This window comes from Kogia breviceps, chromosome 7 (assembly GCF_026419965.1).
Source record: "Kogia breviceps isolate mKogBre1 chromosome 7, mKogBre1 haplotype 1, whole genome shotgun sequence".
NCBI lineage: Eukaryota > Metazoa > Chordata > Mammalia > Artiodactyla > Physeteridae > Kogia > Kogia breviceps.
Genome location: NC_081316.1, coordinates 113,828,463 through 113,843,560, shown reverse-complemented (window position 1 = coordinate 113,843,560; position 15,098 = coordinate 113,828,463). Strand labels below are relative to the sequence as shown.

At 53.2% G+C, this 15,098-nt stretch overlaps 1 protein-coding gene across 8 annotated transcripts in view; it reads left to right on the top strand.

Annotated features, from left to right (window-relative positions):
• Window positions 1-15,098, top strand: part of KIRREL3 (kirre like nephrin family adhesion molecule 3) — a 575,242-nt gene that overhangs the window by 482,524 nt on the left and 77,620 nt on the right. For all 8 annotated transcript variants that reach the window (XM_067039269.1, XM_067039268.1, XM_067039266.1 and 5 more), the window contains one exon: window positions 2,947-3,096. In XM_067039269.1, the coding sequence (XP_066895370.1) occupies window positions 2,947-3,096 (150 nt within the window). The remainder of the gene's footprint in view (window positions 1-2,946; window positions 3,097-15,098) is intronic.

Below are 15,098 nucleotides of genomic sequence, written 5' to 3'. Positions count from 1 at the left end.
AGAAATATATGCTCAATAAACACTGTTTGCTTGCCTGATAAGAAAGTGAGTGTAACAGATCTCACTTCAGTTCAGGAAGTATTTGGCGAGGACCTAACGCCGTGGAGGAACTGGGGCCCGTGTGATGGGGTTTCAGCCTGCTACAGCTCTGCCCTCTTCTGTTTTAAATGTGTAGCCCCATCCAGTCTACTGGAAATGATGCCTTAACTGAAGACCTTACTGTCTTTCTGGTCACCAAAGCTGGAAAAAAACAGTCGAAGGAAGTGATTTATAAATACTCTCCCTCATACTGATGGAACATTTTTCTTCTAAGAAGCTCAAATATTTCTCAGACATTATCTCATAAATCTACGATCATCCACGGGTAGAAAAAGAAGGCTTTTCCCCTTTACTTGGCAGGTAAATAAAATCACAGCTGAGAAAGAAATTGATTCAAACAAATACCCAATCCCAATGCATGGGACCCTGACTCCTAACCCCAAAAGCCCTTATACCCTGTCTGCTCTCCCTCCTCAAACCAGGGGCCTCTTTGGCTACCCTACGTCACTGTTATGTTCATTTAAACTAGCATTTATAGACTACTTACTGAATGCCAGGTGCTTTAACATAGATTATCCTATCTGATCTTCACCATAACTCTGTGAGGTACTAGCGTTGTCCCCACTTTACTGACAAGGAAATGGAAAGGCAAAGAAGTTAAAGTAACTTACCCAAGACAAGAGAGCTAGGCAGTGATAGAGCTGACATTGGAACCCAGGCAATTTGTCTGTAGAACCCAGACTCCCAATAACTTTGCCTCCCCTGGGAGTAGCCAGAGAGAGTATTGATGCTGTGGAAGGAGCTAGAACTTTCTCAGAATCTGTGCTGCTGGGCCTGTGCTTTCTGAAGATGCTGCCAGTCCTCGGGATAGCATCACGGCTCGCTGCCTAATTATGCAAATGCAAACAAACCCATCACTGATGTTTTCAGCAGCTTATGAGAGCAGAAGCCTGCTGTTGATGGCTTGCAAGTCAACAAAAACACAAGCTCCAGCCAAGATGCCTGCAGGAGACCAGGGGCTAATCACAGGACAGTGGGATCCAGAGGCTGGGCTGGAGGGGCTAGGGGCAGTATGCCAGCTAGGGTGAGAGCTGGGCTAGCACCCACTTCCAGCCTCTCACCCGGCCCCAGGGAGAGCCAACCTAACTTACCCAGGCTCCTTCCCAAAGCCCAGCAGAGGGCAGGAAGGGCAGGCAGGGGGACGGCCGGGCTCTTGGGGGTACGGCTGACGGCCTTGTAGCATCTCCAGCCAGGCCTGAACAGCTGTGGAGGGCAGGACCACTTGATGGCATGATGGGGACAATGCTAGTCGTGAAAACGTGAGCCTGAAAGGCTCAGCCACACAGGATGCACCCCAAAAGCATACTGGGGAGTCTGGTGGAGGATCACAGCTACCTCCACTGACCAGAAATGGGTGCTGCTTAACAGCCCACCCCCAGGGAGCCCTGCCCCACCTCTGGAAGACCCTTAGGTTATGGAGGGTAAAAGGGGCCTAAGAACGCCAACACTTCATCCAGGGTAGAAATCTCCTCTGCAGTATTCCTGACAGGCGATCATCCCATGTATGCTTGAATACAGCCAATGACGGGGACCTCACTACCACCTCTGGCAACCCAGATCTTTGTTGGACACCAGTAAATTGTTAACAACATTCTAAAGTATTTCCCCATGTTCATTCTGACCCTTGGTCCTAATGCTGTCCTTGGGAGCTACGTGAACACATCTAACCCCCACTAAGAGACTTGGAAATATTTGAAGAGAGCTATGGCATGTCCCTCTGTCTCTGCTTCTGTCTCTTAAGCACTAGTCTTCTCTTTAAAAGGCCAAATGTGCCCAATTCCCTCCTCCTATGGAACGTTTCTGGAACTCACTCTGCCCTAGCAAAGGCCCTTCAGAAAGTGGAGTAGTTTGGGGCTGCTGGAGGGTGGATGGGCCTCTGAGGGGAAGAAGGACCCTGTAAGGCACTGGTGGGGGGAAAGCAGAGCTCTGGGAAGAGGACTGATGGAAAACGGGTCCTGCTGGGAGAAACTAAGGAGGTCGAGCGTCCAAGACCCGGGAGAGAGAGGCTCTGCCCATCCCGGCAGCCACGACTCCTGTTGACATTTATATTCAACCCGCAGAGCATCGGGAAAGCTGCTTAATGATTTATCATTCTCAACCTTTTATTTATCTGTTATTCATTGCCCATGGTGTCAGAGGCCCCAAATTTTTAAGTATCCCGAGTGCCTCCTAAGTGTTTAATCAGGCCCTGGGGTTCAGGGGGTCGTAGTAGGAATGACCAGAAAAGAACCACTTACAGTTCCAAGTGGCCAGAGGTCCCTGGGAACTGGCGGGTGGGCCTTGGTTTCTACTTCCTGTCCATCCTGAAACTAAAGTTTTCCCCAAAGTGACTCTAGATCATTTTCCAAGTTTTTTTTTTTTTTCCTTCTTCTCTCTCCTTCTGATTCTGTCTTCCCGGTTTGTACATCTCAGCCTGGGTCTCTCTGTCTCTCTGTGTGTCTCCTTATTAGGACGCATGTCTGCTTTGCAAACCACAGCGCCAAGCATGCTGCTTTCCGGGGTGCCAGCCCTGCTGTGTCTGTCCACACTTAGCACCCCTATCTCTGCTGTCTCCTTCCCGCTCTGATAATAGCTTCCCCAACATTCCTAAACTTAAAACCTACAGTACCCTTGTACACACACACACACACACACACACACATGCTGCCCCAGCCCCCTGGGGAAACTCTCTTTTTTGCTCCTTATCCTGAGATCAGGGCCCTGTGCAGTCACCTCCTGCTCTGCCAGCACCTAAGACCAGCCCCAGCTCGGGTGTCCCCCCCACCCCGTCCCCTGCTGTGCCTGTCTGTCATGCCTGGCTCCTCCACCCCCGCCCCAGCCCTCCTGATACGCCTGCCGTCTCCACAGGTTACCCACAGTACCTGGTGGTAGGGAACCACCTGTCAGGGGAACATCACCTGAAGATCCTGCGGGCAGAGCTGCAAGACGACGCTGTGTACGAGTGCCAGGCCATCCAGGCCGCCATCCGGTCCCGCCCCGCACGCCTCACCGTCCTAGGTAAGAGCCGTCCGTACGCTGGGCTGAGGATGCTATGGGAAGCACCCTGGTCTCAGCTCCAGAAGCCAGGGGCCAGACTGGAGGGGCCTCCCCACTGGACAAAGCCCCCCCGGCATTGTCCCACGGGGCTCTGACCACTGCTGCCCCGCTGTGTCAGTTCCTCCCCACCCAAAGGGGGGAAATGAAAGTTCCTGCCCTGGACATCAGAAGGCCAGCACCAGCCGACCTCTGACTTTGCCCGTGTGTTTGACTGCCACTTAGGGAGTTAAAAAGGGCTCCTGGGCTTCCCTGGTGGCGCAGTGGTTGGGAGCCCGCCTGCCGATGCAGGGGTCATGGGTTCGTGCCCCGGTCCGGGAAGATCCCACGTGCCGCGGAGCGGCTGGGCCCGTGAGCCACGGCCGCTGCGCCTGCGCGTCCGGAGCCTGTGCTCCGCAACGGGAGAGGCCACAGCAGTGAGAGGCCCGTGTACTGCAAAAAAAAAAAGGGCTCCTGGGTGCTTATTTATTGAATCAGAAAGCATGTTCTGCACACGTGATCCATGACGGAGATCCAGAGAAGAAGGGGACACATGCTCGAGTCCCTTCTTTCTGAATTGCGCCCCCCCCCCCCCGGTGCTGACAAAGCCCCATCTAAAACCCTCCCCTGTCAGGCTCAGCATGGAGCTCAATTCTCCCCATGATTTCAGCATCCATAGGGGCCACCCTGACCCCGCTCCTTCCCACCTTTGCTGCTCCCTGGGAATCCTGGCTCTCGGGAGGAGGACCGGGCTGCCTACGTCATCCCCAGGCAAAGTCATTTCAGGTCCTTGTGCTAAATCACACCTTTACCCCTTGGTCGTTCTCCATCTTGGCTTCCCAGGGGCCCGGCACCCCTGGGACATCCTCCTGAAGAGGCCCCCACTCCTTGACTCTGGCACACCTGCCTGAGACCAGGGCACGGGCGCATCTACCTCTCCAGCTGCCTCACCCCAGTTTAGAGTCCAGCCCCTGTCAACTGCCTCCTCTGGCCAGATGTTAGCCAGGAGCCAGGCCCTCTGGGAACCACGCCTGCACATAAGTAATAATAGCTCATATTTGCATAGCGCTGCACAGCAGCCCTCTCAGCACCTCCACTTACGTTGCCGCCCCTGTTCCGATGCCAGCCTGCGGGACGGGGCTTGTGGCCCCCGGATGAGGGTCTGAGGCTCAGAGAAGCACAGGGCACGCGTGGGGGATGGCACACAGGCAGCCAGAAGGGGGAAGTCCCTCCCACCCCCGCCTCCTGCAGCTGTTGTGAAGTTTGGCAACAGGGCCAGCAGCCTGGGTGCTGCCTCCTTGCTGCCGGCTGATCAGAGATGAAATATTTACGAGGGTGTCAGGTTATCTTCAGATCTACACGGCCAGCACACGGGGTAGACTGTTTCAAGCACAGCAGCAGACTGACCCTGGAGGACCACTTATCCAGCTCGGAGCTTGGCTTCTTGAGATGGGAAGGAGGAGCTGGGGGCCGACCTCAGCAACCCCCTTGCACCTGAGTTTTCCCCCACCTGTGATGGAAGGAGTGAGAAAAAGAAACCTGCTCCGGAGGGGCAGGAAGTTGGGCTTGACCAGGAAGTGGGCCTCCTGCGTTAGAGGGAGAGGCTGCCGCCTTCATCTCTCCTGAGTTGTGGCTAAAATGGGACCCGGTCTATAATCGCTGCGGGGATTGAGGGAGGAGAGAGGAGGATTTCGTGCCTGATATATTTTCTGATCTTTAAGGATTGCGAAAGGCCATATGGATTTGCTAAGTGGGATTGTAGGATCTTCATCTCCAGAGGTTATTCAGCAGCACCCCTGCCCTTGTACCCCTTCTAGAGGGTCCCAGAGATGCTAAAATGAGAGGAACCTGAGCAGTGCCCACTCCTGACTTCACGCAGGACGGAAAACAGATGGAGATTCCTCTGGTTCTTAAGTTCACATCCTGGTATCAGAGCTTCAACCTGGTCCTACCCAGCCAGTCACAGCCTCCTTTCCTCTCTACTATCTCAGTCAGGTGACAAAGTCCACATTATCCCAAATGTTTGACAGATAAGGAAGTTGAGGCTCAGAGAGGCAAAGGCTCTCATGGGAGGTCACACAGCTGAATTAGCCCTCAAAATAGACCCCACGTTTTCCAACTCCAAACCACTTATGTTACCTCGCCCGTTCCGACGCCGGCCTGTGGGATGGGGATTGTGGCCCCGAATGAGGGTCTGAGGCTCAGAGAAGCAAAGGGTGCTCTCTGCCCAGTCTCCACATCCCTAGATGCCAGGAGGATTGCCTTTGTCTGGCTGGTTAAGAGCCAGGCTTCTGAGAGCAGGGCCTCTGGATCTGATCTGAACACACTTAATTTTGTCTTGGGTCACATCTAGAAGGCATTCACTCCCCCGTCTCCCTCTCCGGAGGCCTGACCTGGCACTGGCTTCTGGCAGTTTGCGGTGGGAAATGTTTCACAAGTCTGGAGATCAGTTGAAGAGGGGGAAGGCAGGGTTTCCAGGAGACCCTAGCAGGATGACCTGGGTAGAATTCCTGAGGCCAGAAAGGGAGACTGAGCTGGCATTTGTCCATCAGCCTTTCATAAGGGCTCCACAAAAACCACTCCTCAAGCTTCCCCAGGCGCTGCTACGTTCCCCGCTGACTCCTCAAGGCTACCCTAAGTCCCTACCCCTGAGTGGTCCTGTGGGTCCCAGCCCTGGCCTGGCCCTGCAGGACTCTAGCTGAGTTTCTCCGTGGTATACAGCCCCACCTACTGCCCTGGAGGGAGGCCCTACAGGCAGAAGCTGACCCAGCCTTCTGGAAAGGGAGCGTGGTCTATTCATGGTGGTGGATAGACAGGGCTTTTCCCGTCCCAGCAGAGAGAGGGCTCTTTCTACCCTGGGCAGCCAGCTTCCCAACCAAGATTCCATCTGCTTTGCCATGACGTCTCAGCCTGGAAAAATGTCCCAGCCAGATCCCCAAGGGGGCCGCTGCTTTCCCTGTGTTCCAGGAATGAGAGAGCTTTCCTAATTTAGTCCGTATTTGCCTGAGATAGATTTTTAATTAAATAAAGTAAGAGCCTGATTAGAACCTGCAGAAGTTGTAAGAGCAGAATCGGATGGTATTCCAGCAAAGCTGCAAAGCAAACACTTTGGCTGGAACAGAGGGAGACCCCCAGGGGTCTTCCATCAAAGCACCAAGTGAGAAGGGCAAATACGAGAGATTATGTAGCCAACAGATGTGCACTGTTAAAATATGCAACTGCCGGCAGCCTGCTTAGAGGAGTCAGAGGGCCGGCTCGGAGTCTGCCAGGCTCCAGCGAGGGCATGGGGACCCGGGCCCGGCAGCCAAGCCTAGAGTCACAGACACATTAAGTAGCCTTGTGTTCCCAGCTCTGAGATGCAATCAGGCAAGCAAGGAGCAACTGTGAGCTGAGCACTCGCTACCTCAGGGAGACAGAGCGAAGAAGCCAGGGGACAGAGAGGAAAGGGGAAGGGGCAGCTCCTGTGAAGCTGAGCGAGGCAAGGACTGGGCGCCCTTCGACGCCACCGAGCACCTCTGGAATCATGGTGTCGGGGGCAGAGCCACAGGCTTGGAGGCAACAGTCAGGGTCCTGCCGTTAACCACCTGTGTGATCTTGTTACTCAGCCCCGCTGGGTCTCAGTGTCCTCGTCTGTAAAGCAAAGGTGGCGATAAATAAGATGACCCATAACTATGAAGAACCATCCAGCTCCCAGAAAGCAACAACTTCTGCAATAAGGAGCCCAACTTGCTCTCCCGGCTATTTTAGGAAAATCCCCCACTGGTACCCGAATTCATGTGGTGCCTGAGTCACAGACAGTAACTGATGAGGGTATTTTAGGCAACATTCCACTCTGAGGCTATAGAAAGGACCTTTCAAAGTCCTGCCCAGCGCTGGGATTCTGGCTGTACACCTCAGCCCAGAGCCCTCCTCCACATCCAGCTTCCAGGCACACCCAGCCAGCTCTGCCGGGACGCTGCTCAGGACCTCCAGCACGCGTGCAGAGCTGTGGTGCAAGGGGAAGAGGCTGCGCCGAGAACCAGAACCCCCGCCTGTCGCTTACTCACTGTGTGACCTCGGGCAAGGTCCTCAGAGCTCCCTCTGGGCCTCTGGTTCAACTCTATAACCAGTACTTAGTAGAGGGTAGCTACTCAGTAGCGTTGGGGATTTTTAAGGAATGAACGAATGAGTGATTGAATGAATGGATGGAGTTTCTGGTTTTTCATCTATAAAATGGGGATAATAAAAATACCAATCTCCGAGAACTGTTGCGAGCATGAAACTAACACATATGCCACTAAGTGTCATGCACTTTCAAGTTACACACCCATGCCCACTGCTGCTTCTCCCACCTGCCGGAACCCCTGAGTTGAAAAATACCAAAACGGTTCCAGGGCCAGAGCTGTAAGGGTGATATTGCATGATGTGATGCTTCTAACTTCCTGAAAACCCAGAAGGCAGGGATTTGGGGGACCCAGAGCAGGAAGACACAAGCACCAAGGATTTGATCGACCCATACTATGTGCCGGGCACTGGAGATTCATTAGTAGATGAGAGACAAAAGCACCCCTGCCCCGGTGGAGCTCGTGTTCTAGCAGAGAGAGAGAGAGACAGTCAATACATAATAAACATTAAGCAAGTACGTTGTGGAGCTGTGTAGGATATCAGATGGTAACAAGTGCTATGAAAATGAGAAAGCAGAGCAGAGGAAGGGGATTGGAAGTGAGGCGGGTGGAGGATAGTGGATGTCAGGTTAATTATTAAAAAGGGGATTTCCCCAGTATTCCTATCCTCGTTCCCTCTTCTTCCTGGTCCGTTCTAATATTAACTCAGCTGTCTTGTGGCTCCCATTAGAAATAAAGCTTCTTACAACTTAAGTGTCCATCGACAGATGAATGGATAAAGAAGATGTGGCACATATATACAATGGAATATTACTCAGCCATAAAAAGAAATGAAACTGAGTTATTTGTAGTGAGGTGGATGGACCTAGAGTCTGTCATACAGAGTGAAGTAAGTCAGAAAGAGAAAAACAAATACCGTATGCTAACACATATATATGGAATCTAAAAAAAAAAAATGGTTCTGAAGAATCTAGGGGCAGGACAGGAATAAAGATGCAGACGTAGAGAATGGACTTGAGGACATGGGGGGTGGGGAGGGTAAGATGGGACGAAGTGAGAGAGTGGCAGGGACATATACACACTACCAAATGTAAACTAGATAGCTAGTGGGAAGCAGCCGCATAGCACAGGGAGATCAGCTCCGTGCTTTGTGACCACCTAGAGGGGTGGGATAGGGAGGGAGGGAGGGAGACGCAAGAGGGAGGAGATATGGGGATATATGTACATGTATAGCTGATTCACTTTGTTATAAAGCAGAAACTAACACACCATTGTAAAACAATTATACTCCAATAAAGACGTTAAAAAAGAAAGAAATAAAGCTTCCTAAATCAACATGAATTATTTAACTCTGCTGGAGAGTAAGTCAGTTTAAATGAAGACGGCATCTTTAAAATGACGTCAAACCCCAAATACTTTGGTACAAACGAATAAGGTCCAAATGTGTCTTCACTTTGTGCATTTTTCAAAGCCACAAGCATGTCTGCAACTCTTTCAGCAGGGGGAGCTGCAGGGCAAGGTCTCTAAGTCCACACTGCTGGCAGCATCCCCCAATTCCCAATCCCCTACCTTCTGAGTAGGTGGGTCCAGAGAGAGACGGTGCATAACTCAGGTCCTACAGCAAGGGAAGGCAGAGCTGAAACAGAGCCCAAGAGCACTGGCTTCTAAAATCATTCTTCCAGAAGCTGGTGGTGAGAAAGCCACCCCGTCACACTTTCAGTAGGGGATAGTCTGAGCGGCTCTTCACGGGTGAGGAAGCATCTCCACAGAACAAAGCCCAAGCTCCCTCCGTGGCACGCGGGCCCTCTGAGGCCTCCCCTCAGCTTGCTCTCCAGCCCCTGCTCCAGGATAATGACCAGCTCGCAGCAGCCTGCCCTCACCACACTCCTCTCCTCCACTCATGTGTGCTTCTGCCTGGCGCGCACTTCCCACCTTTCTTCCCTTGGCTAACTCTTGCTCACCTAACAGGATTCATCTTAGATACCACCTCCTCCAGGAAGCCCTCCCTGAACCCCATGTGGCCTGACCATCCTGCTCTGCCCTCCTTAGCCGTCCATCCCCACCTCAATCACAACGCTCGGCACATTACATTGAAAGTCACTGTTCACACGTCTGTCTCCCCCACTGAGTGTCTAGGAGGCAGTGAGCAGCCCTCACGCCAGCACAGCTCAGACACATACCAGGGGTTCCGTAAGTGTCCATCGGGTGACTGCAGTGATAGGGGTGGGGCTGACTGGGGGATTACACAAAGAACCGTACCTGGCAGATAGTACGCCCTCGATACATGGGAGAGTTGTGTTGTGCTGTGCTGTTTACAGAAGCAACAAGGCTTCCTGTATAAGAGCCCAGACTCTGATAGCCAGCTTGCCTGCACTTGAAACCTGTGGCGTGACCTTGGACAGTTATTCAGCCACTCTGTGCCTCAGTTTCCTCGTGTGTAAAATGGGGGAATCGTTGTACCTGCCCTCTTAGTGGTATAGAGAAGATTTCATAAAATAATACAAATAAGGCATTTCTCACGACAGTGCCTGGTATGCAGCAAGGCATGCAAGTGTTGGCTGTTGTTATTCTCTCTCTTGTTGTTGCTGTTACTATTATTCCTACAACGTTAAGAGACACCAACCAGCAACTCCTCCTTCCTGCGGGATCAGGTTCTGTTTTCTAGAGAAGATTTTCCATCCAGTACAAAGGCAGAAATCCACGAATCCTGCAGCCCTCTCATAGCTCGCGTGCCTGGGAAGACAAGCGAGATTGATTTCCTTATCTCCTCATTAAGCCTGTTTTTCCTGGGGCCCAGCCTGGTCTTAGGTGCCGTGTGACATTTCTGCTGTGTGCCTATTTCCTGCCACTTTCATTACCCTGCAATCACCCCCAAATTGGGGCAGCAAACAAACCGGAGATGGGAGAGAGTAACAACAAAGAAAGCATCCTTATCTCCTAAAGTTCCAGGTGGGAGATGTACCTGAGCCGCTGTGCACCTCACCCCATGCACGCCTGCCCCCGCCGCCGGCTCTTTCCTCTCCCTTCCTGCTCCTCTGCCCTCTCAGGGACCCAGGCCACCCCCAAGGTCCCCTGGGCCAGAAGCAGATTCCACCCCTCCCCCTCTTTTTGGCCAGTGCTCGCCCCTCTTTCATTTCTTGGTTTAACTCTGCGCCCACCTGCTCGCGTAGCTTATGAGGTGGGCGTGGCTTGGGGGTCATTGAGTTACCTGGAGCTGACAAATGGTCCCTCTCTTCCAAATACTATTATAAGCTCCCTGAGGGTGGGGTTCTGGTCTCTGAGGTCCACACTTGGGTTCAATGCCATATGGCCTCCGCGTGGCTGCCCATAGCCGTTGTTGATGGGGGATGGGGGGAGATGGAGGATATTCCTGGAGGTCCCGGTAGCCATTGGGTGGAGGTGCATTGACTTCGGAGCTGAGTCACGATGGACCCTCCCTCCTGCTGTGAGCTCATACCGTCCCCACCGCACCACCGACAGTCTCCCTGTTCCTCTAATCGGCCATGTTGTGTGGAGAGCAATGGCCTCTCGGCCCACCCCCATCTCCCTGTTCTTCATGTCAGCCTCAACAGGATGTCAGGAGAGGCCGCTGCTCCCTAGCCAGGGCCCATCCATCATGGTGGGAAGTGCGGGGGAGAAGCGACTCACAGATGCTGGGCGACTCCCAAGGCTCCAGAGGGGATGCGGATCCGTCAGGGATGGAGGCGAGCTCAGCACATCCCCTCTTGGCCTGAATGTAGGTGGCAGGGGGTAGGCGGGGAGCTCTCCAAGAAGGAGGAGACCTGATGCAAGGACGAACATCCCCCCACCTCACCCCACCTGCCATCGCCAAGGGCAGTTGGAACAGACTCAGCCAAAGATAGGAGCTAAGTGGTCCAATTAAGTGGCCTTGCCGAGGTGGCCCAGATGCCTGACACGACCTTGGGAAGTGCTCGCCGCTCGAAGCACCCACACGACCACCCCGGGGCCAGCCCCTCCCCTCCCTGTTCCAGCAGCTCTTGCTTTCAACAGCAGCACAAGGGAAGGCAGGGAGGTTTGCAGGAGCCCAGGGTCTGCTGTATGCAAGGCTCTCAGCCTCCTGCTCCTGGGCCTCCACCACTCCATTTCTAGTCCTGCTGACCCTCCCCCCAAGCCCCCCACCATCATTAAGTGACTCAGGCTGTCCGGGGCAGCCCTGCGGTCCCAAGTGTGCCTCCACCAAGTCCAGGGCACCGCCAGACAAGGGCTCTGGCCTGGAAGTCAGGAAACGAGCATCATGGCCCCAGTCCTGCCACTGGGAAGCCGTGAGACCTGAGACCACGATGCTTAACCTCTCGGGATCCACTTTCCTCCTCCTTGGGAAAACCAGGAGCTGGAAAGATGGCATGCAAATCCACTCCACAGTTTGACGGTGCTTCTCCCTCATTCCATCATGGTTTAGAGATCATTGTTCCCTGGGCCCTTCTTCCTTTGCTCCCGAGAGCAAGGATAATATGTCCTTCCGTTGCTGTAACCAAGCATGACCCTGGGAGATGCTGAACAGGCTCCAATGCTCAGTAAAGGGGAGCGTGGGCTCAGACCATGGAGATTTGCAAAAGTCAGGACCCTGATCCTCTGGGGTCAGCCCTTTAGCATGGAACCGCCCGCTCCATGGCTATGCATGAAATTCCAGCCACTTCCCTGTAACTTTCAGAATGCAGCTGCCTTGAGGAGGCCCTCACCAGCTCTGCCATCAAAGGGCTGCCTCCTCTGGCCTGGGCGTGGCCTCCAACATCCCTCCCACCTGAAAAAGCACAAGCAAGAGCCCACCTGTCTCCAGGTGCCCCCCTGGGTCTTCAGTCAGGAAGTCCAGCTGGCCACTGGCCATTTACCAGGCTCCCTGTTTATGCATCCAGACACACAATGACACCGTGCATCAAGGACAAATGCACTGGTGTGCGTGTGTGCGCACACATACACACACACACACACACACACACACAAGTTCAGAGCTTGGCACATTCATCAGTGCCTCCAGGGTGAAAAGACTCAAGAACCCTCAATCAAGACAATAGTAACTGTTGGGAAATAGACAAATCTCGGTGACCCGGCTCCTCCTCAGGCCCAGAAAAGAATGGAGTAGGTGAAGCGTGACACCCTCAGCAGGAGGCCCACTTCTCCACTGATTCCCCCTAATGAGGAATGAAGCAGAGAAAAGAGTCACAGCCAACTGAGTGGGGCAAACCCGGCCAGTCCCCCAGGAGTGAAGGGCCTTCTGCTGGCTCCAACCTGTGGGGCCGCACCCCCAGGACTCTGCCCGAGGCGAGGCCAGCCCTGGGAAAGCCCGAGAGCCTGGGGTGGACCAGGGGACCTTGGAAGGGTAAGGATAGCCACTATTTCTCCTCTCCGACCTCAGCCCAGGCCCGGAACGAGGGTTTCATGGCAAATTATGGATTTAAAACTAGCAATGAATCTCCATTACAGCATGAAATGAGAAAGAAAATGCCACCAAATGGAAGCCTTCCCCCAGCAGCCAATGGGCAAGGGAGGTTAGAGATGAAGTCACACAACCCAAGGCAGACGCACAGGAGTGCTCCCAAGAGCACCCGCACCCCAGGCCAGCAGAGGAGCCCACAGTGACAGAGGATGCGACGCCGGGCAGCAAGCAGAAGCCGGGAGCCAGTCTCTCCCTGCAGGCAGTTTTCTGCAGAGGAAGGATGCCCAGAGCCACCTTGGGCCTGGGAACGGCCACAGCTTTGTTGTTTTGCCGCTGTGTTGGGATGAGCCCTTTGTTGTAGGTCCAGCTAGAGAGGAGTATTTCGGGAATCTTCACCTGCTCGGTCATCCACACAGGGACCTTTTTTAAAATTCTCACCATCTCTGGCAGGCAGGCCTGAGGTCTCCTTTCCCAAATGAGGAGGCTGACTTGCCCCGGGTCACACCACAACAAAGAAAAAGAGCTAGAACCTGAACTCGGGTCTTTCTGGCTCGAAAACCTTTGCCCTTTCTGCTGTCGTGCCCCGCCCCTTTCCCAAAATTCTGTTCACAGTTACTGCTGCCTGACTCCTCCCCTTAGGATCACAAGTCTCTTTCCAGCCCCAGGGAGCTCCAGGAGCCCTGTCTGAGCCCTCTCACTGCCCAGGCCCCCAGAGTCAGAGAGGGGGCCTGCACAACAAACCAAAGGCTCCAGAAAACCTGTCCCGGCAGCCCTGTTCTCCAGATGTGCCACGGGACCCCTGGACCCACAGCATCCATTTTCCATCCCAGTAAGTCTCATCATCAGGGGACTGCCCTCTGCTTCTTTTCCTGTCACCCTGGGCCTCTAAATTATTCTGTCCCTGTGGAAGAGGTTTTCCTAAGCGGGAGGTTCGTAGGCACCCAGCAGCCCACACAGCTGCCTCTGTCTTGCAAAAATCAATAGCCGAGCCCTACAGCCCACGAAGGCTGGCTTCCGAAAGAGTTTCACATTTTCACAAGTCGATCAAGGTGTCTGTAAATGTTTGTAGGAAGGGAGAACTCTCCATATGGAAATCTGTCAGGAAAGGTGTCAGCAGCTGAGAACTCACCCAGTGCCAGGAACACCACTGCAGCCTCCAGGGTGGAAGGCAAGAAACAGGGGGGCAGGCTAGTGGCCGCACAGCCATCCTCCCGGGAGAGCTGGCCACGCTCTGGCTGCACACACGCCCTCCACTCGCTTCCCCTCTGTCTACACACAGAGAAAGACACACGTTCAATGAGGTGATCAGGGAAATCTGTTTTGCAGATGGGTCGACTGAGGTCAAAAAAAGAAATAAACTGGAGGCTGCACTATACCTGGGAAGAGAAAGCTAGTCCTTTCTGACTCTGCAAGACAGAGAATGGCGGACTTTGAGCAAGGGTCACCTGGGACTGCCCTGTCCCTCCTCCAGCCCCAGCCTCAAATACCAACTTGACCCGGGCAACAGTTCTGCTAAGGACCAAGAGAAGCTCCCCCCAAACCAAACCTTGATTAGAGAATATTAGAGCTGTAAGTGTTACCAAAAGTGGTGTCTAGCTGCTCGCTGCTCGAAAGCCAATACTCAAGAGGCAAGATTGGTGGAAAGGAAAGTTTGCTTTATTCCAGAGGCCGGCAACTGGGGGAGAGGGCAGACTCTTGTCCAAAGGTCGACTCCCCCCTGTCAATCAGTGGGCAAGAGCTTCTCAAGGGGAGTTTCCAGCAGGTATAGGCGGAGGGAGGGGACTCCATGTAGAAACAGCACAGTCAGCTCTGACACTCATCTTGAAATGGGTCATGCGGTCATCTGGTCAGTGTCATCTTGACTGTCTTGAGTACAATTAGTCTTCAGTTCCAGGGTCGGTTTGTTCCCATTTCTTTGAGGCCAGTTCTCACAATTGTGGCAGCTTATGTCATGGCTACAGTCCGGTCACCATGCAGTTAACTTCTTCCACCTGGTGGAGGTTTCAGCATCTACCAGACACCTCACAGGGTATGTCTCAGAATATTATATATAGCCTTTGAGGAGGAACTAAAAGTCCTTAACTTTGCTTAATGTCTAAACTATTATTATTTTGTCCTGTTTGGCTGTTTCCCTTTGCTTCCGCATTTTCTCACTTCTCTGATTAAACTTCTTCTTCGGCTAAAGTTTATCTACACACAAAGGGCAGGCAGAGGACATGGTGGGGAAGGACCACAGGGTCCTTCTCTGTTTCAGAAGGAACCTGCCAATCAAGCCTTCTTCCCTCATTATGTTTTTCAACATACATCTGTGTACCTTCTGCACACCTGGCACTGTCCTAGGCGTGAGGACTATACATCAGTGATCAAAACAGACTAAAATCTCCTGACTCCGTGGAACTTCTATTCTAGCAAAGAGTTCATCAATAAAAAATAAATACAAGAAGAAAATGTTATAGTTTATTGGAAGGTGGTAAGTGCTATCAGAAAAT